General features: G+C 25.4%; 2 protein-coding genes across 2 annotated transcripts in view; both read left to right on the top strand.

The window, feature by feature from the left end:
- The window catches only part of LOC129613007 (histone-lysine N-methyltransferase trithorax), a 120,428-nt gene extending 98,517 nt beyond the window's left edge, over positions 1-21,911 (top strand). Inside the window, exons 3-10 of the mRNA XM_055526883.1 lie at positions 7,925-8,185; positions 8,392-8,571; positions 8,639-14,832; positions 14,915-16,969; positions 17,061-18,256; positions 18,442-18,575; positions 18,636-18,811; positions 19,191-21,911. Coding sequence (XP_055382858.1) covers positions 7,925-8,185; positions 8,392-8,571; positions 8,639-14,832; positions 14,915-16,969; positions 17,061-18,256; positions 18,442-18,575; positions 18,636-18,811; positions 19,191-19,364 — 10,370 coding nt within the window. The 3' untranslated portion in view covers positions 19,365-21,911. The remainder of the gene's footprint in view (positions 1-7,924; positions 8,186-8,391; positions 8,572-8,638; positions 14,833-14,914; positions 16,970-17,060; positions 18,257-18,441; positions 18,576-18,635; positions 18,812-19,190) is intronic.
- Positions 21,912-23,547: 1,636 nt separating this feature from the next.
- On the top strand, positions 23,548-25,058 carry LOC129613063 (protein UXT homolog). Its single transcript, XM_055526980.1, has 2 exons — positions 23,548-24,069; positions 24,133-25,058. Exons 1-2 carry the CDS (start codon positions 23,702-23,704, stop codon positions 24,188-24,190), a joined length of 426 nt encoding a protein of 141 aa, XP_055382955.1. The 5' UTR covers positions 23,548-23,701; the 3' UTR covers positions 24,191-25,058.
- Positions 25,059-27,721: the final 2,663 nt, after the last annotated feature.

Here is a 27,721-nt window from a genome sequence, read left to right on the forward strand (position 1 = left end):
TACATTTCAAAATTTTGCTGAAACATGGATACATTTATTTCTCAAACACTAAATAAATGTTATAAAACTGTTAAAATGCTGCTAATATTAAAATGCGAAATTGCTTTATCTTTAAAAAGTGTTATTTGCTGGCCTTTCTAAGCAGATTTCCGAGTTTACTAGAAGAAAGTAAAAAATCTGCTTTATTAAATGAGTAGTGCCTTTTCCTGTATTAAAATCTAGAACATTTAGACAAGAACGTACCGGAAATATTTTGGAGTAAGCTAGTTGTAACAGAAAATGCATTGGCTGTACATATTTTTTAAAATTTTTCCGTTTTAATGGTGAATTGTCTTTAGCACATAGTTCAACTACTACAGAAGGCATATATGCATATGTTTTTTCTGACCTTAACTTTCACATTTAAAATGTAATAGAAGTTGTATGTGATTCCTTAAAGAATTTACTATAAATAAAAAAACCAGCAACTGGACGGCTTGGTATAAAAATTCTACTTTATGAGGTTGGATACATTTTGGATACATTTTTTCCTCGAAATTGGATACATTTTGTTTTTACCAAGTGGGAACACTGAACTCTTTATAGATTAAACATGTAATTGGAGAGTAAACGCTGTAGAGTTCAAGTTCAAGCGCCTTCTAGTATAAAATTCTTTCTCTTTTAAATTTTTTTCAGTGACGAGGTGAACAACGTCCGTAACCATAATAATGCATGCATCATGTTTCACAAAACGCGTTCTTTCTCGACAGTATTTTCTTTTTCATAAACACTCTGTTGCAAATATAAATAATATTATCACAATGTGAATATAAAAAAGGTGTGAGATTAAAATATTGTTGTATTAAAAATGAAGGAATAAAAATATCCTTTTAAATTCTTTTTTATTCTACTTTTTTAAAATAAATATTTACGAATTTATTTTTCCATTTTCATGTGCATATATACATATACATAGCATTTTTCTTCCAGTTTACATTAAATAAAATTTATTTGAATTAAATGTTCCAGAGGATTTGACATTTTGTGTTTTTTTTTTGTTTGATATTTTTAACTTGCAATTTTTTTTTTTATAACCACTACTGACATAACATGTTTACCACATTGTCATCCTGTTTGTGATTTTGAGGGATTACCTAAATGGAATAATAATAAATATACTTTATTTATTTTATTTGGTTTTTAGCTTTTTATGTTTATATTTTGTTTTCTATTATGTTTTCAGCAATGTACTCGTACTATTGTACTCAGTACTATCAGAAATACTAGATTAGATTCATAAATTTGGTGTTGAAAATATGGGCAAATTTATGCAATATGTTTTTTTTTAAAGTTCCGAGTAGAAATTTTTAAATCTTTGAATTTGTTTTATTGCCAATAAAGTTAGTATTTTTTTTTTTATTTAATTTTAACCGCAGAAAATTAAAATTAAAGGGTTTTATTAGAAAATCCTCAATTACGCATTGTAAATCTAATATTACAACTCTTCTATGTATTTAAGAGTTTTACTATGTATGGGAAAAGAAAATTACATATTATTAGTTAGTGGTAATCACGTAAAATTGTCATTGCACAAATTGGTTTTCGATCGTCTATTTCACTATTTTACTCGGAAACTGAGAAAAAAGTGAGTAAATATCATATAATTATATATAAAATAATTTTCGAGTGAGAACAATAATATGAGAAAGTGAGACTTTCAATCGATAATTTGAGAATGCAATTGAAAATGCAAAACTCCATTTGAAAAAATGAGAATCTTATTGGAAATGTGAAATATCCTTTAGAAAATACTGAGAATTCTGATTTGAAAGTGAATAAAAAATACACTATCAGGCTGTTAATAAAAATTAAATTAAATGAAAAATTTGTGTTTGGAACATTTCCTTGAGTAAAAATCTAAAACTGCTCACATTTCTTAGAAAAATTAAAATTTTTTATCGTCACTGTTTCTGTACCTCTGGTTAGAATAAGAAAAGAGCAAAAATGTTGATCGAATTTTCTGTCCAATTTAGATAATGTTTTACATATTTTATTTTTATAGTTCAATTAAATCCGATACATTATATAATATAGTTTTGACATGTTTTGATACAATAAATCTCTAATACTGTCATCAAAATATACACGTACATCATTACGTACAAAAATGAAGAATGTTCTTTTACCTTTTTTCATTAAGGTTAATAATACCATTTAATTCTATTGAAAGTGTCATCTAACTTTTTAGTGATTTTAGTTAATTTTTCTGTGAAGAAACAAAAAAAATTTTTTCCAATTTTATGAAAACTTACGACTATAAACAATTTTGTAGTAAAATAGCATATCTGGTATATACCTATATATGTATACATAAATATATAAGGAAACAATAATCACAATGCATCGGTATGCCGAAAAAAAATCAAAAAGTTTTCCTTGGTATACAAACATACCTATATAAAACACAATAAAAAAGATAAATGTAATAAACACGGCTGACATTCTAGGACATTTTTTTAACTAACAACAACAACTGAATATTAATAAATAAGGAAAAGGGAAAACATAACTAATATTAATTCCTGACTGTGATATATGGTGCTGATGATGATGATGACGAACGAACTTTTACATTATGTAAAAGTTATTCTTTTAATAATGAAAATATGAATGAGAGCATAAAATAATATATCATATATTGTTAGCAACTAACAAGCCGAATATTGTTTTTTTCTCTCTCTTATTCTCTTTATCTGTCATTGACTTTGCATAGTAGTGTTGTAACAATAGAACCTTATGTTACCACAAAATGTTCTAGTCATTATCTTTTTTGAAAAAGTTTTTCTATTTTTTGTTTTTTTTCGTTTCGTTTTCTGGGTGATGATTTTTACGCGAGTTCTTGTTGTTTATTTTAATAGCTTTAACTTTACCATTTTAACGCCTTTAGTTATTTGTTATTTTGCTTTTGTAAAAAAAAAAAAGAAAATTAACACCATTCTACATGTTATTTATGTAAAGCTGGAGGAGGGTAAAGTAATAATGTCTTCTATTGTCTATAAATTATATTTATATTATATAAGAAAATTTCACCTTCAGGGGACATTTTAAATATATGAAGACTTTTAGAAGGATTTTTAATTTTTTTTTTTTATTTTCATGATGCGTATTTAATTTGCACATACGAGTACTACATAATATTATATAATATGTAAAATGTTACATAGGTGGCAATATTGTCACCATAAATGTTTAAAAATAATTAATTAATAAAGTTTTTTTCTCTTAATGTACATTATAATTATGCATGTGATGTGGAAAATTTGAAGTATGAGATATGTATATGCATATGATATGATGTGGAAAATGTGAACTGAAAGACATGAGAGAGAATGGGAAAATATTTCTGTTTTTACTTATGTTAAGAAGAGTAATTTAATATAAAATTTGACATTATTTGAGAATATATCATAAGAAAAATTACTGAGCGTAAAATATGTCATAAATAGACTTAAGTATTAAAAGTGAATATTAATATTTTATCATATTTTTGTTAGTAATTGGTAGTTATAACATAACTGGTATACATACATAACTGTAAGATTCAGTTTTAATTTTAATTTGTAGAATATTCAATATTCGACATTAATGTTAAATCTTCGTTTTATATATTATAACCTACCGATTATGAGCTTCTAAGTACAAGAGTTAAGTGGAAGAAAATTAATGCACATCAAGCTGGTTAATCTTTGTAAAATTTGTTTTTGCTTTAAATTTTTGCTAATTTCCCTATATTATAATTCAAAAATCTGCCATAGACTCTAATAACCAAAAAGTAGATAAGCGTATGCTTAGCCGACTTCCGTATTTCAATGAAATTTTAACTTTCTTCGTTAATTGAAGTATATATACATTCGAAGTCATGTAATAATATATGTATACATATATGTATAAATTGGCCATAAAATTGACAGCATTCTATATTCATTAAAAAATAATTTTCGTTTTGTGTATGATAATTAGAATATTGTTGTTTCATATGTTTTATATTTGAGGCACTCAGTTAATTAATGGTTTCTTTGCACCTATTGTTGCACTTCGTACACTATATAAGTTCGTTTTTGCCTTTTAAAAGATTTTCTTAAAAATACGAGTATATAGCAAAAGTAGCGTGTTAAGAAAAAAATCTAAATATTTTATTCGTTATTTGCTTCCAAGGTAATTTTTGCGAGTAGGACATAATTAATGCCTTGATTGATGAGGAAATCTGTTCAATAAAATTTTGTTAATATAAACTTATATTAAATATATATTTTATTAATATTAAATATTATCAAGTAGCAACCATTTACTACAAATATGTTGAGAATTTTAACATGTATAATAATATTAAAACTTGTTATCAAAAATTTTTATTTAACACGTGATATTTATGATGATGATATATTGTTATTCTCACACATTCTAAATGTTTTCTATTCTCATATCAATTTGGTAAAGTTACCAACCTATACGACTTATTTAATGTTTTTAAAATTGATATAAACTTTTCTTTTTCTACTTTCTTTTATAAACATATATGTACGTACATATATACTCAATACTCACATATATGTACATATTATGTATTCATGTTAATATTATCCAAAATAACAACTTATATTGTTTACTTGATGAAATCATAATTTTTCCCTCTTAATATATTACATGTGAACGAACCATGACAATTTAATTTCACTCTATATGAGTCTATACACATACATACACATAATATTATGTAATTGAATATACTGTATAACTGTATAATGTGCTAACACATTTATAAATTACAATATAATATGAGGATAGGAGTAGTAAAAATTAAAAAGGTATACATATGTATATAGAGGTGGTTGGTGGTAGGTAAGGTACGAGTTTAAGTGAAAATTTTTGATTCATATAATAGGAAAAATATAAATAAAACATTAAGGAAGCTCATACATTTATGCGATTATAATTCACATATACATACATAATGTATATATATAATAGGTAATTATGTATAAAATTATTTGGTATAAGGATACAGGAAGGATACAATATTGTTTATAAGTATATATGGAAATGTCCTTTTATATTGTTTTATATAATATTGTAACTACATAAATATTTCTCTTTTATTGTTAAGTTTAAATTTATTATACTGAATTTAGTTTACAATAGTGACAAAAAAAAAAGTATACAAAAAAAGGGTGGGAAAATAAAGGTTGCTTGTCAGTAAGAATTATACATTTGTACTATTGTTTATTACTTAGTAAAATAAGCAAATATGAAAGGAAAAAAAAAACATTGTAATTTTTAACTATGTATAGTAGAATTAATGTTTAATCATATAAATTATGATATTTAATTTTAGGAACCCATATTGAGTTATAGAAGTGACATTTAAATATTATGCGGTTTTTATGTTGTTATTTTTAGTTAAAAGTTTTTAGTTACATTTAATACGTGCATATTATTCATTATATAATTTTGCATACATACAAGTAAAAATTCATTAATATAGGCATAATAATGTACATTTATGTGAATATGATTAAACACCAAGCTAAGTGTGTATGTACATATATACTAGTGTACTTATGTTCATTGTGTTAAAAAAAATTTTTATATTAATCATTTTGTTTACAGTTTTTTTTATTATAGCAACAGATTTTGAAAATTTATTGTTTCATATTTATGTACTTATGTATGTATATAATTTAATAGTATATATGTATATGTAAGCATTTAGGAAAAATAAAATTCTACTACTTATAAGTACATAATTTTCACCAAAATAATATTTTAATATTAAATTATATTTTGACAAGCTGTTAGTGTTATTCTTTTAGGATTTTCTATTAGTAATTGATATGACAGACAGAATTTTTTTTAAAATATTTTGTAAAAAATTAACGAATCATGTGTAATATTAAGTTTTTATGAATGAATTTGTAAATTTTTCCATTATTATATAAGTATGCATTTTAAACAATTAAATACATTCAAATTCATGTACATAAATATGTGATTTTGCAGTTCATCATCTTATTCTGAACTAAAATTAAATAAATGGGTATACATACGTTATGTATATTACACTTCATCCAGGCGCGGTTCTAATGTATTCGTCGCCCTAAGCGGTTCCTAAAAAGTGCGCCCCCCCCCCTTCAACCTTTTCACCTATTTTATTACTGTGAACAAAATTTAATAGGCATTGCACATTGTGCATCATAAAGCAGTTTCTTGTAACCTTATTGTGCTGAATTATAGAATTAAAGTCTGGAACTAAACTTTCAATTTTTTGTTTTATAAATTCAAAAACAAGGTAATTTATTTAACTGTACGTTTTTTTATGAAGTTATGATCAGATTTATATCAATCACTTAAACTTGATTTTTTGATTTTAACAACCAAAAAATTTACTTTTTGACGTAATGAAACTTATTGTAAAAGGTTCTATGAAAATTATATCAAATGAACTTTTTCAAAGCTTATTGAATGTCGTTTTGCTTAACTGTTTTAATTTTGGAGATAAATGTGTGAAGCAAATTATGCGCCATTTCATTTTACTCTTATTTTTTGGATGACTTACACTACATCAATTCAGCATAAAAATTCTTAACATTCACTTGATTATTAAACAACATTTTTCAATTCAATATAAGTAGTAGATTTTATCAATTAAAATTTAATTCTGTGATTGATAACAGTTTTTTCAAAAACGAAAGCAGAACATAGTAGTAGAAATTCATAACGATCATGTAATTTTAAAATTCATTCAAAATTTTTTGTTGTTAAACAAAAACAAAATATTGGTATACACAATCTCAATATCAAGCTATGCTTTCCATCATTTAAGAATATTGCTCTCATTCTCTTTTTCTAATTTCTTTCTATTCTCATTCTTAATTTGTGTTTTTTTTGTTTTGTTCTTGTTGTTTACTAATGCAATAGTATACAGAAAAGTAATACATTATAATAATGTGTTTGTTTGTTTGGTGAGTGGGCGCCAACTAAGCAAAAATAAAATTTTGCATGTATGAAACAATTTAAATATAATGTGTACGAACGAGTGTAGCCACTAAGCATAATAAAAACATTGCTTTGTGATATAATTATATGTGTACGAGCGAGTGTTGATAGGGAGCAATCTCAGCAAAATAAAAATTTTGCTTTATGAGATAATTATATGTGTACGCATGAGTGTTGATCTTATTCATATTAGACAATATAAATTATGTGTACATGTGTATTTTTGAATATTTGTATTTGTTGCGTACTTTGCTTCTATATATGTATGTATATTATATGAGACGATTTCACTTATATACATATATAAGTGAAAATATTGTATATGAACGATTGAATGTATACAGCTGTGTGAAATAATATTCTGTGTTTATAGGCATATACAGTACATAAAAAATAAGAATGAAAGAGTAGTGTAGAGTAAAGAAATGTATGAGTAATTTTAATTCTATGAACATTTTTTGTTATATGGTGCAAATAGAAAATATGTGTAGGAACAAAATATTATGTTTGCATGTAGGTAGATTTTATTAAGTTAATTTCGCTATAAATTGATGTATAAAAAAAAACTTGGAATCCTTTTTTTTGGGTGAAAATTTTTTTTTTTTTAAATTTAGAGGTTTTTTAAGTTTTCAATGGCGCCCCTATTTTTTATCGCCCATTGCAAATGCATACTTTGCATGTATGATAAATCCGGGGCTGACTTCATCTATACCGTACATGGGATATATAAATATACAAATATAATTGAAATTTCAAATTTCAAATTTCCAACACAATGACATTTAAAGAATTTTAAATTTTTGTTTCATAACAGCTTTATTTTTAATTTTTTATTTAATATCAAAAAATAAATACATATGTAAAATAATTTTTAAAATTTTTTCTATTTTAGATGGCTTTACTACAAGAACATCATTGGAAGATATCAAATTAAATCCATTTGTTCTATCTGGATCAAATAATTCGGCATTACTTAAAAATTCAAATCAATTTCTTTTCAATACTATGTCATCATCGAAAGGTATATTAAGGCAACCAAGATTACAATTTTCTGAAACACCAAATCCAATAAAAGAACAAAAAAAATTATTAAGTAATAGTAGTGGCTTTTCTACAAGTTTATCTGGAACCATGGGGGCATTCCAACAGAATTGTAAGTTTCAAATTTTACTCTTTTACATATTTCTTTTTTGGCCTTCATGTTCTTATTTACATACATATTTTTAAAAAATACATTTTTGACTAGCTACTAATTTTCCAGAATTCTATAATGTGCATATTTATAAAACAAATTATGCATACATAATTATTTAATGTTGAAAAAAATACTAAAAATTTTATTTATTTATGAAATTATAGGTAACAATACAAACTGTGGTGTTTGTCTTACACCAATTAGTTCAAAAAATCTAGCAGATTCTACAAAATATGGTATTCAATGTTGTGATATTTGTAGAAAATTTATATCGAAAATTACAAAAAAATCTATAACTTCAATTGGAGCTAGCCCGAATATACTACAATGTAATCGGGGCGATGGTAATTTAATTTTTTTTTTATATTTATTCATAAATTAAGTTAAGAAAATTTTTTTTTTTGATTTTAGGTTCATGTATCGTGACTCCTTTGTTAAAAGCAAGTCTAAAAAATTTTAAGAAAACCTATAAAGAACGTTGTTCAGCATGTTGGCTAAAAAAATGCATCAAAAATTGCCATTTTTCTTCTGGACATAAAAATCGCCTGAAATCGGTATTGCCTCCATCATTTGTAGATGATGTTAACAATAGTGATAAGAAATCAGCTATAAATGTAAATAAACCTAAGGAGTTAAACGTATCAAATAGTGCATTTAGTAATGTAAATATTGATGGTAATGTCAAAAAATTGTTGGATAAATTTAAGAATAGTAAGACGTCATCAAATTTATTCACAAATACTGCAAACACAAAATTAATACATTGGAATTCTAATTCAGCTGATCACCTTTTTGATAACAATGTAAATCATAATTGTAATAATAATAGTAGCAATGGTAATAATAATTATCGTAATAATCAGATCCTCACATCAAATACAACGGGAATTGATGATATAAAATCATTATCCACTACACCGTTGCCATCATCTATTACACTAAATGAAAATACAGCATCCAAAACTGCAACAATTTCAAATACGTTAGTTGAAAACAATACCAAATATGTCAATTCATCTAAACTTAAACCAACAGTATTAGAAAAAGGAGCAACTATAGTTGAAATAAGTAACAAACATGAGGAAGTTCAAATAAATCTTGAAAGTAAAACAATAAAAACATCAGAAAATAGCTCGAACACATCAGAAACAAATAAATTATTAACGGAACTTGAAAGCAGTACAAAAGTTAAACTTAGGAAAAAAGATAAAAGTGCTGAATTACAAAGCTCATCAAACACTTCTCCAAGTCAAAATTCAGTGGCTTCCGCAGCAACTATAACAGCTTTAGAACCGAAAAGACAAAGGATTGATTTAAAAGGGCCACGAGTAAAACATGTCTGCCGCAGTGCTTCAATAGTTTTGGGGCAAACATTAGCAACCTTTCCAGAGGATGCAGGATCAATTCTTGAAAATATGGAAACACCACCAAGACCCGAATCTCCCAACAACGCTGAAGTTGAGTTGCCTAATGATATAAGAGACAACTGCTCATCATGTAATCATCCGAATCAACAAGATTTGGGGTTAAGTCCACCTGCAACTCCAACTGAATTAGAGCAGAAAATCGAAGAAAATGTTAATAAAATCTCAGAAAGCAATTCAACATCAAATAACGTGAGAGACAACCTTTTAATTGATGATACAGTTACCTGTGATATTATTGATGATCAAACTATTGATTCAAGAAATGACGATGTCAAAACTTTTGGTAACATTAAAGCAAAATCAGAAAGTTCTATACCAGACCACGATGATTTTAATGTCGAACCGTCAGAAAATTCGCAAGAATTTTGTGGTGATTCATTGGAAAATGCTTTAATAAAAAGCGAATCTACAATGAATGCTGATGAATTTAGCTGTGAAGGTGAATCAACAACTGAAATGTCCAATTATTGTGATAAAGAGTATTCTAATGAAAATTATATTGCAAGGCATGACAAAAAAGTCAAACTGGAAGAAATTTCTAAAGCTACTAAAAGAAAGTTACCACGTCAGGGAAATAATCAAAATTATTATCAATCTCAACATACAAATGCAATTATTCCATTCGCTTCTTTAGGTCAAAAGAATCTGAATGCATTTTCCAAAAAGCTTACCCTCTGTAAAGAGCTCAATGATATTAAAGAAGAGTTGCATAATATTATTCGAATTTCCATAGATTTTTGGGAAAACTATGACCCAGCTGAAGTCAGTCAAAATGGTTTTGGTATTATAGTTACAGAAAAGGTACCAATGAGAGCTTTATGTTTTTTATGTGGCAGTAGTGGTTTAGATGGTATGGTATTTTGTGCATGTTGCTGTGAACCATATCATCAATATTGTGTTGCTGACGAGTATAATTTTAAACATTCCTCTTTAGATGAAACAATGACTAATCTATTAGATACATCAATAAATCCTATTGAAAATATGAACTTGATTACAAATCGTTTAAATTGGCTATGCCCGAGATGTACGGTATGTTATACATGCAATATGACATCTGGTTCTAAAGTAAAATGCCAAAAATGTCAAAAATATTATCATACAACTTGTTTAGGAACAAGTAAAAGATTACTTGGGGCTGATCGACCACTTATATGTGCTGGTTGTTTAAAATGCAAAAGTTGTAGTACGACAAAAGTTTCAAAATTTGTTGGTAATTTACCAATGTGCTCCCAGTGCTTTAAATTGCGTAAGAAAGGTAATTATTGTCCCATCTGTCAAAAATGCTACGAGGAAAATGATTTTGATCTGAAAATGATGGAATGTGGCGATTGCCAAAGATGGGTTCATGCAAGATGTGAAGGTCTCTCCGATGAACAGTATAACTTGCTAAGTACGTTACCTGAAAATATTGAATTTGTGTGTAAGAAATGTACATTCAAATGCAACGATAATAAAAAATCGGAATGGCGTGAAGCTGTTGCTGCAGAATTCAAGTCAGGGCTATTGAGTGTTGTAAAATTATTAAGTAAAAGTAGGCAAGCATGTGCTTTGTTAAAGTTAAGCCCTAGGAAAAAGTGCTCATTTACTTGTGTTTGTCAAAATCAAAGTGCAGTAAGAAATTTGCTTTTTAATAAGAATGCAATTCAAAATAGTCTACGAAATATCATGAACAAGGAAAATGAAGATAATTCACAATGCAGTGAGGATATCCAAAATGATATTTATGAGTTTACAGAATCACCTGATTCACCAATATCCAACGGTGCATCTTATGCTACAAAGTGTGTGTGTCCAGCTAGCAGAATGAAAATTTCTCCAACATTAAGTTTGGTAGATATCAAAAATAAAATAAATTCTTGTAATTATATTTCTTTGGCTGAATTTAACTTCGACATGGAAAATGTTATAACGTCGTCCAATTGTGATGAATTAATGCTAACTTATAAGGAAATACTCAGCGAAACATTTCCTTGGTTCCAAAATGAAACGAAAGCCTGTACAGATGCGCTAGAGGAAGATATGTTTGATGCATGTAATTTTTCTCAACATTCCGAAGATTGTTTAGATGGAATTGGTACCGAAAATGGAATGAATTCAGATCAACAAACTTCTGAAATAAATTTGCCAGAAGATGTTGACGACTGCATTTACTCACAAAATTTAGAAAACGATTTTAGAATGTGTATGTTTTGTAAGGGAACAGGTGAATCAGAATCAGATAAGGAATCAAGACTTTTATATTGTGGTCATAATTCCTGGGTGCATATAAATTGTGCAATGTGGTCAGCAGAAGTTTTTGAAGAAATCGATGGTTCTTTGCAGAATGTGCATAGCGCAATATCTAGAGGAAGAATGATTAAATGTAGTGTTTGCGGAAACCGTGGAGCTACAGTTGGGTGCAATGTTAAAAGTTGTGGAGAACATTATCATTTTCCGTGTGCAAGAAAAACAGAATGTGCTTTTATGACGGATAAAACAATATATTGTCCTGAACATTTAGAATTTGTTAGCAAGAAAAAATGCGATTATGAACACAATTTCGAAGTTAATCGTCCAGTTTACGTAGAGCTCGATAGAAAAAAGAAAAAAATGGTGGAACCATCAAAAGTGAATTTCTTAATTGGTTCATTGCACGTCAAAAATTTAGGCCGTGTTTTTCCTAAGTTTTCCGACACTAATGAAGCTATAGTTCCAGTTGATTTTCACTGTACAAGATTGTACTGGTCAATGAAAGAACCTTGGAAAATTGTACAGTACACAATCAAGACTTCAATACAGAGTAATTATTTTCAATTAGGTGCGAATGGCGATATAAACCGTAATTTTACTGTTGATCACACGAGTAATTTAAATGTTGTGCAATTCGGACTGTCGCAAATTGCTAGATGGCATAATAGTTTGTTACAAAATGCCGATGATGCAGATAGATCTGTTGTTAAACAGTTTCTTGAAGCAGTTGGACAAAATTTATATTCTGCAGACGAGACTACAACTGAAGAAGAGCCACAAAATAACGCAGATTTATTGCCACCTGAAATTAAAGATGCAATATTTGAAGATTTACCGCATGAGCTTTTGGATGGTATTTCAATGCTTGATATATTTCCGAAATTAATGGTTTACGAAGATCTTCACACAGTGGATTTTAAGCCTGAAAGTTTGCCTCCTAACGACTTATCACGGGACAATAATAATGAAAATACTTCAGATGCTGATCGAGATTGCAATAATCCCAGTAAAGATCTAGGCGAAAGTTCCTGGTCAATAGGTCAAGGTGGTATTAATCATGTAGAAGATGCACTTTTGTCAGCTGTAAGACCGATCGGCAGTGTCGTAGGAAGGGATATAAAACGCAACAAAACTGAAATATTAGGTCGAAATGCATCTAGAAGTCAGCATCGTCCATCAAGTTTTGCATGGAGTTGTAAATTAGATAACAATTCAATTAAAAGGCGAAAACTGTCAAAAGGGTTCCAAGATATAAGACTACCTGAAGGAGTTTTATTGTCACTTGGAAGACGTAAGGAGGAATGCCCAACCAGACGTGGATCTCAAGCAGAAGATACAAATAAACTAAAAACTTTTACATGGAGTGCAGCAAAAAAATACTGTCAAGAAACATTGTTGTCTGGTCTTGCCAATACTAAGACTCAAACAACAACCGAAAAATTTAAGATCTCTCAGTTAGATGGAATGGATGATCTTATAGCAAATGAGGAAAGCTCAACGCCTGAGTTTAGAATATATGATCCAAATTCAATTGGGTGCCCAGTAAAATGTGACCGGTGCCAATGCACTTATAGAACACACGAATCTTTTCAGCGTCATTTGGCTCAATGTGAACCGTTATCTACTAGTGAAAGCGAATCTGAAACCGCTCGTACTCCAGAATCCGATTCTTCTATACAACAAAATATTCTTTTGGATTTTAATAAAAGTTCACATCAAGCCACATCTGGTACCTTCATTCAAAACTTAAGCCAGACATTTCCTATTCAAAATAACACAGCTAATAATATTTTAGGACGACCTAATACTACTAATGTTCAAATAACTCCTCTGCGTGGTCAACCAAATATACAAATACAAAATAACACAGTACCAATTGCTCAAATAAACCAATCAAATATTCCTAATATATTCTTGAATGCACAACAATCACAACCTGGTATAAGTCAAACTAGCCAACCTAGTGGGTTGAACCAGCAGTTCATTTCATCTATTCAAAATTTGGGTCAATTTCAAAATAGTAACAACAACATTCCAACGATACAAATGTCTCTAGATAGTAATGGGCAACAAATTTTCACAATCGCTACAAATCAACAACAACAACAGCAAAATATTCAAACGCAAAACGTTTCACACGCTAATGTTGTTGCCTCGAACATTATAAATTTGGAAAAACCAACAAAAAAACCAAAATTAAGTCCCAGACCTGCTCAATTTACGACAAAAGCAAAATCTCAAAAAACAGTGGTTTCCCCGAAATTAAAGAAAATTTCGCCGCAGCAGGCATCAGCAGCAACTATTCAAAATGTTGGCCAAAATCAGATTCCAATATTTAGAAATCAAACGCAAAATGATTCACAAAAACCTATAATAATACAGCAAAGTGCCCAAAATCCCAATACGCAACCAATAATACTCCAACAAGTTGCAAACACAGCGCCTCAAAATATTGTTACATACATTGATAATAACAATCAGATCCAGTATTTGGCTATGCCAACAGCAACACCCGATTTTAAACAACCACAACAATCATTTATAACAACTAATCCTTTAGGAAATGCGTTTCTACAGACAGATTCAAGTGGAAATCTTGTTTTGACTAATGGTTCCTCAGGACTTCAAATGATTTCAACTACCCCTACACTACAGTTAGCTCAACAACAACCTCAACCCCAAGTTATTGGAACACTGATCCAACCTACACAATGCGGTGTAATGTCGGCTGATCAAATGGTCCTGGGAGCGACTCCTGGAAGTTCAGCTACTCTGGATGTTATTGGCAATCCCACAATGCTATTAACTACGACAGGAACTCAACCGATGTACTATGGTTTAGAGACCATAGTACAAAATACAGTAATGTCTTCGCAGCAGTTTGTGTCAACTGCTATGCCAGGAGTTCTCAGTCAAAATTCCAGCTTTTCTGCAACGACTACACAGGTATATATATATTAGGGTTTTATTTTCCTCCTTTTCTCTCGATTTCTTCTTTGGTCTCAATTTATTAATATATTCACTTTAGGTATTCCAAGCAAGTAAAATTGAGCCAATTGTGGAAGTGCCCGGAGGTTACGTTGTTTTGAATAATGTAGACATGATTCAACAGCCAGCGAATCAACAAGCTAATGCAATATCAACCAATTTAATACAACAACCTACAATTGTACAGCAAATACAACCACAGCAATTACATACGCCTCAGACAGTTCAGCAAGTATATAATGTTCAACAGCCAAATCAACCGGCGACCATAATTCAAAATCAACAGCCCCAACAATCAAGTACCACGCAAACTATAACAATTACTCAACCAATTCGTCAACAAATTTCTATAAATACGATTCAACCACAAATAAGACCAGCTTCTCCTGTGAAACCCACTGCTAAGACTTCACCTTTAATTGTTAAAAAAATTCAACCGCACATAGTAAATCAAATTACAAATTTGAGCTCTCAACAATTACAGCAACCCCAAAATTTAAATACTCAAATGGTTAATACTACTTCTGGATTAATCCCAACTAATATAGCAGCCATGGATTCAATAGCTCCAATAATTATAACCACTTCTAATGTTGATACAAATAACACAACTAGACAGGTTAAAACTATTAACACAACGAGTCAGCAGATATTGAAACCAAAATTGACTACTTCAACATCTAATCAGACTGTTCAGCGAAAGGCAAATTTGATTAAACCATTGAACAAAGTTGCGTCAGCATCCATAAAACCAAAAGTGGTTGCTAAACCAGTGTCTCCCAAAGTTGTTGTGAAAACAATGCCAACTACACCACAATTAATTGCTCCAAAACCAAGCCCAGCTCATTTTAAAAATTTATCTTCTAATCCAATAGAAAATAAAATAGAAATAAATTTGGTGACTACCCCAGATGGAAGTCAAACACTAAGTGATTTAAATGTACACTCCAATTTGCAAAGTGTAAACAAAAATGTTGAAGACTATATCAAGGCTCAAAATAATTGCACTTCAGTTACTGAAATTCCAGCAACAATTTTAACTTTCGCGTCTGATACCCCCACATTAGCTAATAATATTGCTAATAGTAACAATAATTTAGCTTCGCAATGCTATGAAATTAATAGCCAAACCAACAGTTCCTTGGGATTTCCACAAAATAATTTGTTATATGCTGCTAACAATAATAGTAACAACAATAGTGATAATAATATTTGTAATAGTAATAGTAATAATAATATTAATAACAATAATAATAGTAATAACAGTAATAATAGTAATAATAATATTAATAATAATAATATTAATAATAATAATATTAATATTAATAATAATTTAAGTAATTGTAATATAAATAATAATATTAATAATTGTAATAATAATATTAATAATATCAGTATCATGAATAATAATAGCATTAATAATATCAATCATAGTATTAGTAATATTAATGCTAACTCTAATAATCACAATAGTTTTAATAATAATATCACCAGTAATGATAATATGAACAATAGTAATAATAGCAATAATATGGATATTAATAGCAATAATAATATCGAAAATAATATTATCAGTAATGATGTTATTGTCAATAATATTAATAATCAGAATAATAATAACAACAGTAATATTAATATCAACAATAATATCAACAATAATATCAATAATAATATTAGTACCAACAATATGAATAATAATATTATTAATAACAACATTATTCATAATAACAACAATAACAACAATATTGGCAATAATATTTATAGTAATAATGTCAATAATATAATTAATAACATGAGTAATCACAATGTAATTTGTAATAATGACAATATTAACAGCAATAATATGAATAATATCAATAGCAACAGCAATAATAATCAAAATCATAATAGCATTAATAGTGGTAATGTTATTAACAACATCAATAGTCATAACAATAATGTTTTGCCAATTCCAACTCCACAACTAAGCTCGTCTATGCAGTCAGCTCAAACAATAAGTTTGCCGACTACAACAAGTATTCAATTACCGTCAGCGCCATTTGTATCCTCATTCAGCAACAATATTCCAACAAATATCGTGAATCCTATTCCACACGTAAGTTTATTTTTATAGTTTGAACATTTTGCTTATGACTTAAAAATTTTGCAACATATTTTTTACATTAATATTTTATTTCTTTTCAAAGGTTCCTTCAAATAATCAAATAGTATCCAGACCAACAAATCGAGTTTTGCCCATGCAAACTATGTTACAGAAGAACACTATTGCGGTGCCAATTCCTTCGCCAACGGAGCAGAAAATAATCAAAAACGACAATATCATTCTGGAAAAAGAAACGTTCCTAAATCAAGAGAAAAGTTTTAAAGATCCTATTGAAGAATTTCGGGGCAATCCAGAAATTAATAATGAATTTCAATTAATCGAAAAAACTAATTTCGAAAATGATATCGTCGATAACGATAATGCATTGGAAACCGATATTTTTATGGAAAATGCTGAGTCCAGAGATAAAGATGACCAAAAAACTATGGAAAAACCTGATTTAACATTGGAAAATAGTACAGAAAATGATGAATTCGACTTTATATCCCGAATCGAAATGGAAAATGCTGAACAAAGTCCAAAAAGTTGTAATGATGTTAACGATGATATATCTCAAAGCACTGCTCCAGAAGAAGTCAAAGAAAAAATTTCTGAAATACTTGAAAATTTAGAAAATGATGACTGTAAAGGATCACCAAATATGAGTGAAAATTTTGAAGAAGACGAAATTATTGACGAAGAAGCAGTTGCTGTAGAAGAAAATAAATCATTCGTTACTGATCAAAAAGAGAATATAACACCAAATATTATTCCACAATCCATTTCAACAGAAACCTATCAAGTTGCAAATAATTTAGCAAAATCAATTGATCCACAAAATTATCAAAAGGGTCCAAAAATTTTATATGAAATACAAAGTGAAGATGGCTTTGTTTATAAATCAACATCAATTATAGATGTTTGGGAAAAAGTTTTTGAAGCAGTACAAATGGCAAGAAAAGCTCATGGTTTAGCACCACTTCCTGAAGGTCCAGTAGCAGATATGTGTGGCATACAAATGCTTGGATTAAAAACAAATGCTTTAAGATATTTAATTGAACAATTGCCTGGTGTTGAACGATGTACCAAATACACAACAAAATATCATAAACGTGAATTTACTGCTACAGATTATTCATCTGAATGTGAAGAATTCAAAGAAAGCTTATATGGGTCAGCAAGATGTGAACCATTTATCAAACGATCCGATTATGATATGTTTGGTTGGCTGGCGTCACGTCATCGAAAGCAACCTGCGCAAGTAGTTGTTCAACCAACAGATATTGAGTGCATTCAAAGGTAATTAATTGATTTAATATTAAAGCCATTTTTAGATTTAATAATATTATAAAACTGATTCCTTCATAAAAAAACCATCAAATATTTTAAATTATTTAATTTTTAATTCATAAGAATATATATATGTATATTAAAATTATAATTTATAAATAAAAATTTACAAGCGCTTTTATGTATATTTATAGGCGTGGTACTGGTAGTAATTTGCCAATGGCTATGAAATACAGGACTTTGAAAGAAACTTACAAAGATTATATAGGAGTTTTCCGATCGCATATTCATGGTAGAGGACTTTATTGCACAAAAGATATTGAGGCCGGTAAGTAAAGAGGAAACATAATTAAAGTTATTTTTCTAATAATACTTTAAATATTATTAGGTGAAATGGTTATAGAATATGCTGGGGAACTAATACGGTCAACATTGACCGACAAAAGGGAACGATATTATGATAGTAAAGGTATTGGATGTTATATGTTCAAAATCGATGATAATTTAGTTGTGGATGCGACAATGAGAGGAAATGCTGCACGTTTCATAAATCATTCCTGCGAGGTACGTTGCTTTTTGATTTATTATAATTTATTTATTATTATTTAGTATAAAGAATTACATAATTTTTCGCATTTCTATGATTGTACTTTCTTAAAATTTCGGATTGAATATATATTAGAGCAAATATATTCGCTTAAATTAATTTAATTTCTCAAATTCATTTTAATATGTAAAGCTTGTAAAACTCACATAAATTCATTGCAAATAGAATACTTTAATATTTCTTTAAGTATTCTATATAATTTTCGATTTTATTTCCACAACATTATTTGCTAATTTCCTTCGTTTTGAAAAGAAAACAATTATTTAAAATGAACTTAAATTAGTATTTTTGTTATGAATATCTACAATTAAATTATCTTTTAATTTTGTTTTTTAGCCAAATTGCTATTCAAAAGTTGTTGATATTCTTGGTCATAAACATATTATAATATTCGCATTAAGACGAATTGTACAAGGTGAGGAGCTAACGTATGACTACAAATTCCCATTTGAGGATGTTAAAATCCCATGCTCTTGTGGATCGAAAAAATGTCGAAAATATTTAAACTAAAATTCTATCAAAATTTATATTATATTAACTAAAATTAAATAACACTATATTAAGAAAAAAAAAAATTATTTATAGGCATGATGTATTTTATTTTTTAAACAGTATTTATTTGATTCTTTAATTAAGTTTAAAAAAAATATTTGATAAAAAAAAATTGTAAAAGAATAGAAAAACTAAAAATATAAAAAAAAAATGGTAATATGAAGCAAGAAAGAAAATAAAAATATGTTAAATAGTGTGTTATATTTTGAAATGTAAAAGTGCTAATTACTAAATTTAGTAATAAATTTTTTGTAAATACTTTATCAAATTTAATGAAAAAAAAATCATCAAATATAAAAAATAATAAAAAAAAAAGAAGAAATGTAATAAATTAACAAGTATTATTCGTAATTTTTTTGTGTAAAATAAATTTTTTTTTTGTTTTTGAATTTAAAACTACATACTTATAATTATTAGTAATGAGATGAAAAAATTTAACTAAGAAATATTTTTTCTAATAATTTTAATAAATTGGTAATTTGTAATAATTAATTATACATTCGTATATAAAAAAAAATATATATAAAAATCTGGTTAGGAAAAATTGTAATATTTCTTAAAAATTATAAATAATGAAAGCTTGGTGCCCCAAATGTTTCCAATTTTTATTTTAAATAAAATTTAAAATTATTTTGAAAATAAAGAAATAATTTTAAAAATCTTTATTTTTCTTTTTTTATTAAGTGTAACACAGATTCGATTGTAATTTTAACAGAAAAAAAAAAAAACAATTTGCATAATTTATTTATTTTGATTTATATTTTTGTAATTGTGTATATTAAGGCTTATATAAATATATAAATATTTTTTTTTTTTAGATTTTAAGTAATTATTAAATTAATGTTTTAAAATATAAATTTGAAAAATTCACTCACTATTTTTACAATATTATTTGTACTTATTGTAGTTATATATACTTTTGTTCTACACACATATCGTTATAAATATTTTTTAATTTTTAAGTTAAAGCGTACATATTATTTTTTTTGTAGCGTTGTAATTAAAATATTCAAATAATTATGATTAAAAAAAAAAAAAGAAAAATTAATAAAAATAAAATAAAAGTAATATTTTCATTACACACAAATAAAATTACTTCTTAATAATTTTATTTCTTTTCCCTATAAAAGAAAACACTAATTTTCAAGTGTAATTGAAGTTAAATATTTTCTTGTTTAATAAGATTGTGTAAAAAAATATATATAAATTGTATTTTTTATTGTGAATTTTAATTTTTACTGATAGGAAGTTTTTTCTTGTTAGAAATTCATAAATTTTTAAATTTTTTTGAAAAACCGTAAATAAATAACATTTATAAGATTTTTCGTAGTTTATTTTTAAATTATTCACTAAAATATTTTAAAATTTTTACGTATTTAGAATGATTATTTTAACATTTCACCTTGAGTACCATAATGAATAAGTTAAATCAGATTTCTGATTTTATATAAAATTCTAATTCGGTTTTTTTTTTGTTAATTTATTATTTGAGATTGTAAAAACTACGGCAAATGATGAATATTTAATTACATTATGTATAGCGTATTTATTAATAAAAAAATTATTTTTCAAGTGAATTATTTTTAATAATTAATATTATTTGTGAATAATTCAAGAAGCAAAACTTCCAATCTTTTAATCAATTAATTTTACCTTTTGGTAATGGTAAATAAATTTTTTCGGCTCTATTAAAAAAAAATATAATATTTCAAAGTTTAAAAGTAACTTTCTATATTCAATTTACACAGTTAGAAAATTTTTATTTAATTTAAATTTCATAATGAAATTTAAAAACAAAAAAGCAATTATATTATCAATGGTTTTAATATTTGCAGTGTATGAAATTTTATTCTTATTATATAATTATTATATAATTTTGTTTCTTTGTTGTTAAAAGTACTCTTCCGTTCTATATGTTATTTACTCAAGGCTTTTCTTTTTTTTAATATTAATCATAAAAACTCCTATAATTATATTTCACACATTTAATAATTATTATATTAAAGAAGTTGAAAAAAATACCGTGTAATTACTTATTCCTAGTTAATAATTTAGTTGTAAAATTAAGAATAAAATCTTTTTTTTTTCATTATATGAATATAATATTGAAATAATTACAAAAATAAAAAAACAAAAATAAAATGCAGGCACTAAAGTATATCATCCCCAAAAATACTCTTCAATAAAAAGAAAAAACGAAAAAAAAAAAAAAACAATATAAATAAAAAGGCTAAGTTCTTTTACTAAAACAATATTGTATTTGTATTATATTTGAAATTCACAAGGATAATTTTATATAAATAAAATTATTATTCATAATTTTAAAGGATGTAATAATTTTTCTTTTATTTCTCTAACATTTAAAAAGTAAAATGTATTAAGAAAAGTCCTTATTCAAATTTTAAAAAATACAAAATATTATTCTTGCCATTACCTGTCTTGAAAATATATAAAAAAATTACTTAAAAAATTACAAAAAAAAAAAATATACATACATATATTAAAAAAAAAAAAGCATAAATTTGAAAAGAAAGTTTTATTGTGATAAGAGCTATTTGTAATAAATATTGTATGCTTCTACATTTAAAATATCGTTTTTAAATTGGTAATTTATTAAAAAGAGTACATACATATGTATATATATATATATACATACATTATTAATATATATATATGTATTTTTAGGTATACAAAAATAAAATATTACTTTTCTTTTGTTTTTTTTTTTTTTGGCTCCAAATTTGTAAAACGTAAAAATTTGTTTTAAATTATTTATTTCCTCTTTTGTATAAAAGCATTAAATTGCATTTTGATTTTAAACTTATCATTATTAAAATAAAATGTTTAAATAATGAAATTTTATTGTTTGTATTTAATATTTAATTTTTTAGGTAATTGGTAAACTTTTAGGGATATATATAAAATAATATTAATGGTTTTGATATTAAAAATGTACTTACATAATATTGGGACCACTATCAGAAAAATGAATGACATTTTTGGTACCATGATTGGCGAATTTGCCTAAATTTTAAGTGGATGAACTGTTAAAACTATTAAATAAAAAATTTAGTGTGCCCAGCATAGCAAATAAAAACAAAAAATGAATGAAAACTTTGAGGTTATGATAGTCTCATTTTTGGTTTCTTGAAGTAACAATATTGTGAATCTGACGTATTATGTATGATTTTAAATGTTACTGAATTCGCCAAGTGCATTCGATACGCTTTACCAATTATGATAAGGCTCTTAAGGAGTTTAAATAAATTCAGTACTAAAGTGACAGTTCTAAGTCAAAATGGAAAAATCTTTTAAAGCCATCAAGAATTTTAAAAAAAACTGATCTATTGTTCATAATTTCAGTCAGAAAAATTTACAAAAGAAAAATAGATTTCTTGTCAGTCGTTTTCTAATTGTTTGAAAAAAAATATTAAAGGTAAAATTTTGCCCTAAAAGTGAGTTCATTGTTTTGTCGTTTTGAGCTCAGTTATTCAATGTTAACTAAATTTCCTTTTATGGTTCATCTGGAAAAAAGTTACATTACTTTTTACTTTTTTGACAAGAATAATATGCATTTGTCCAGTTTGTAAATTTGACGTTTTAAAAAAAGAAAGTGAGTAACTATCATAAATTTGTATAATGTAATTATCGAGTGAGAAAAATTATTCCGAATTGAGTATCTGTTTTTTTCTGTAATGCATACAAAATTTATGCACTTCGTTTTTGAAAGTTAAACATTCAGTCGATAATTTGAGAAAAAATGCAGAAATTCGATTGAAAAAAGTTGTATCTAATATAAGTAAAAAAGTAAGATAGACGATTAGGCTTTTCTAAAGCATAAAACAATTTTTAAGATTGTATTTCGATTCGATGGATAATTAAAAAAAATTATTTTACAAAATTATGTCAATGACACTACAAATTTATTTAATTTTTTTGTATTTCTAAATATTTAATTGTGAATTATTTTTCTGCAATTGTGAATACCATTATGAAAAAAAAAAATTCAAATTAGTCAGTCCTCAAACCAGAGATGCCAAGTTTCTTTCTTGGCAATTTTGACAAGTTTGAAATTTAATTTGTTGCTTTTTTTTGACAATTCTTTTCATTATTGTCACTTTATCATTGTTTTGATTCGACTTTTAATATAAATACATTTTAGGTTAACTTTAAAATTATTTAGAACTTATTTGAAAATAAATAATAAAATATAACTACATTCTGTCTTTAGATTATAATACACTCACTATTTAGATAAAAATATTATACTCACATAGTAGTTAATAAAAGGCAAAATGGAAAGATCTTCATTGACTCCAGCAAGATTAGAAGAATTCATTAACAATTATTTAAAAGAGGATTTAAAGGAGCTAGAATACCATTTAAACCTACGAAATAATGAAATAATGGAATTTCTTCAGCTTAAAAATACTATTGAAACGATAAAAGAACATTTGAGATATGGTTTCAAAACACAAATGGACATTGGAGGAAATATTTTTATGGAAGCAAAAATTGATGATCCACAAAGAATATTAGTAAATATTGGAAAAGATATATTTATGGATTTTAGTTTAGATGAAGCTATTAAATATGTTGAATTTAGAATAAGAATTTTAAATAAAGAAGTTGATGTGATTAGAGAAGAGAGTATAAAGAAAAGGTAAAATATGAAATTGTTAAGCAATTTAGAATTAAATATTTTGACTTTGGTTTTCTTTTGCAGAGCCGATATAAAATTGGCAGTTATTTGTTTAGGAGAGAAACAAAATTTGATCAAATAAAGGACGTTGCTTTTATGTACTTTTATAGAAAAAAATGAGATATGAATTTATTTTTTAATATCGTGTTTATAATGTATTTTTAATCCATTTCATAAAATAAAAATTTTATTGCTAGTAAGTTTTTTGTTAGGGATTTATAATGTTATATAGGTACGTATCAGTCCAGTTGTGAGAGGTTATCTAACTTAAAATTGCAATTTTACATTTTCATTATTATTTAATTGTGTTGAAGCTCCGTTTAACTTGAAATTATATGACTACTGAATTATTTTGTAATATAACATACAATGCCAATAATTTTAAACATTGCATGTGCAAGTAAGTGTTTACTACATTTTGATGTAAGAAAATAAATTGGATTACTTGATTGGATACACAGTTACTCTGAATGAATAATAAATTCATATTGTTTACAACTTTACAACAATTTTCGTACTAAAGCGAATAGTAAGTTTCGAAATGTGAAATTTGAATTAGATGAAAATTATCGATTAAGTATCAAGAACAGTATTGGTATCAAGATTTGTAAATTTCGGATATAAAAATGGTTCGAATGTTATTCTCACATAATTCACATTTAGTTCATCGAAATGAAGATAATTAAAGTACATGATAAAGTATATTTTGTTATAAATACTTTGAAGAAGCTCTTAAATAAGGAGCTGGTCAATCTTTAACATAACACGTTTAAGGTTAAATTCATGGTTGTAGTACTCCTTCTAATAAGCAAACCCAAAAATCTCATTTAAAAATTTTTAAAAAATTATAAAAATCAAATTTCATAATTATATAAGAAGAAAAGTTAAATATGTTTTTATTAATTTCATATTGTTTTTGTTTTTTAATTTTAACATTCTTACACATAAAAATTTTCATTCCAACATTATAGTTTTATGTAAATTACATTTTAGACATTAAGACTAAATGTTTCATTTTGTTTATATTATTTAAATATACAAATATTAAAAATTTTTATTTTAAATAAATACATACATAAATACATATTATATATATAATTTTATGATTTATTATTAGTTTAGGGAATTAAAAAATAAAAAATAATTTTTTTTTCTGTTAAAATTTCTATGTAAAATTCTTTTATTTTAATTTGCACAACTTCATATAAAGCAAAAAGAAAAACATTCTTATTTATTTTTTATAATATTTATAATACAAATTATGTAATAATTTTGAAAAAAAAACTTTTGCGAAATATAATTAATAGAATTTATTTAAAGTCATATAAAGAAAATGTTTGTATATTTTAAATAATATTATTAATAATAAAAATTGTAATATAATTGATAAAATCATTTAACGTTTATAATAAACTGGGGGGTATTCTTAAATTATTTATTATAATTTTTATAATATATATTTGTAAAATTAAAAAACAATAAAATAAATTGTAAGTTATTTTGAAAATATGATAAAAATATTAATTTATTTTGATAAGGCATACAATCATTATTATTAAATATAACAATTTTTATAATAAAACTGATAATTAATGAAGCCAAATCATTATAGATATTTTAAACAAGGCAGAATACCAAAAATTTTGAATGTTTAAAAAAAAAATTATTTCAAAACTTTTTAGGAGACATCATGGGTACCTTATAATAACTTTTTTTTTTAATTACTCAGATTCTGATTTTAAAATATTAAATGATTTTCAATAATTTAATATTATTTATTTATCAATTTTAAATATAATTATTAATGATAGTTTTAAGTTTAGTTATTGTTTATTATTCTTTTTGCTTATTTTTTTTTTGGGTTTTTTTTTTTGGTTTATGAAGCAAAATTTTTATACCTTTTTCTTTTTATTATTTTGAAAGAATTTTTAATATATTTTAATAACTATATACAATATTCATATACGGATTTCTTAATATAATTTTTAACGATGATACTTTTACTTTATAATTATGTACACGTACTTCAATATAACAAAGGATTGTGCAATTAAATCGATAAGAAACGGCGCTCACATATAATTAAATTTATTTAAGAAAAAAATAAATAATAATTAAGAAATAAATGTAGTAAGTTTATGAAAATTAAAAAAATTATGAAAATTGCATAAAAGTAAAACAAAAATGTATTCTGTATTGTGTATAGAAAATATTCTAAAATTTATTGTTTAATTATAAATATAAAATTTTTAATTGTCGCCTGATGTTCAACTACATATATTGCCCTGAATTTCTAACAAAACAATTTCAAATTAAGTATTTGAAAAATGTTATTTGTTATACATAATATATTTAGCTGAAATTTCATGCCGAACCGGTTAAACAACACCTCAGGACAATATCATTAGTATGAAATTATAAATAAAACTGGGATAATATGATAAATTGTTATGGAATCATATTTCTGGATAATAAAGTGCATTATTCAAAAAGCTAAATTAATTATAGCATTGTCGATAGCATCTAAATACTCATTGTGTAAAACATATTACATGTACATAAAGTTTATTAATGCATATACAAATATTTAAAATTGTTTTTTATAGAATTTAATTAAATTTTATAAATATAAATTTTTTTTTGAAGGTACGTAAAATCTCATTTTTTCTTTTTTAAATTTTTCTTAGATTTAAAAGCAATTATTATTATTTATTTTAATTTTTTTTTATTCTGTTTTTAAATACATGTTTCATTTTTAAATTGATTTTGAATTGGATTGTTCTTTTTTAATGAATAATTTTTATTAATAGTGAAAAGTTTAAGTATTTTATATTTTTTCTTAATTCTTAATTTTTTTTAATTTCTAATATTCAAATTTCTCGAAAAATTTTTTGTGGGAACATTTAATTTAGTTTTATTTTATTTTTTTTTTTTCATTTTAAATAATACTAGTTTTTTCTTTTATTTAATAATTTTCTATATTTAAAAAAAATATTTTATTAGTTTAAATTGAAAAATATTTGATTTTTGATAATGTACTTACCATCATCTTTTGAAACATTTCAATTTTATAATTTGCTAATTTTTTTTCTCTTTATTTTATTAAGATATTAATTATAGTTTATATAAAACTATTATGTAATGATTTTTATTTTCAAATAATGTGAATGATTGAATTTTATTTTATTAAATTTTGTATTAAATGTGGAGGATTTTAAAAATAATTTTAAAATTTTTGATAGATATTATTTCATAAAAATTATAAATTATTTTATAATTTTATTTAATATAAAATTAAGTACACATTGTATATTAATATGTAAAATATCATATTAATTATTTTATAATATAAATAAGCAAATAATGTAAAATTATTTTATATATTTCTTTAAAATTCTATAATTTTAAGAATTCCATTTACTTAAAATATAAATTTTTTCATTTTTCAATTAAATAAATGCAAAACTTGATTAATAATTATTTTTATTGCTATTATCTTTATTTAAAATTTAATGACCAAATATAAAATTGATAATCTATAAAAAATTTAGAAAATTTATTGAAATGGTTGACATAATATTGAAAATATTCAGTTAAACAGAATTACAAATGA

This window comes from Condylostylus longicornis, unplaced genomic scaffold, assembly GCF_029603195.1.
Source record: "Condylostylus longicornis isolate FDR11 unplaced genomic scaffold, ASM2960319v2 ptg000080l, whole genome shotgun sequence".
Taxonomy (NCBI): domain Eukaryota; kingdom Metazoa; phylum Arthropoda; class Insecta; order Diptera; family Dolichopodidae; genus Condylostylus; species Condylostylus longicornis.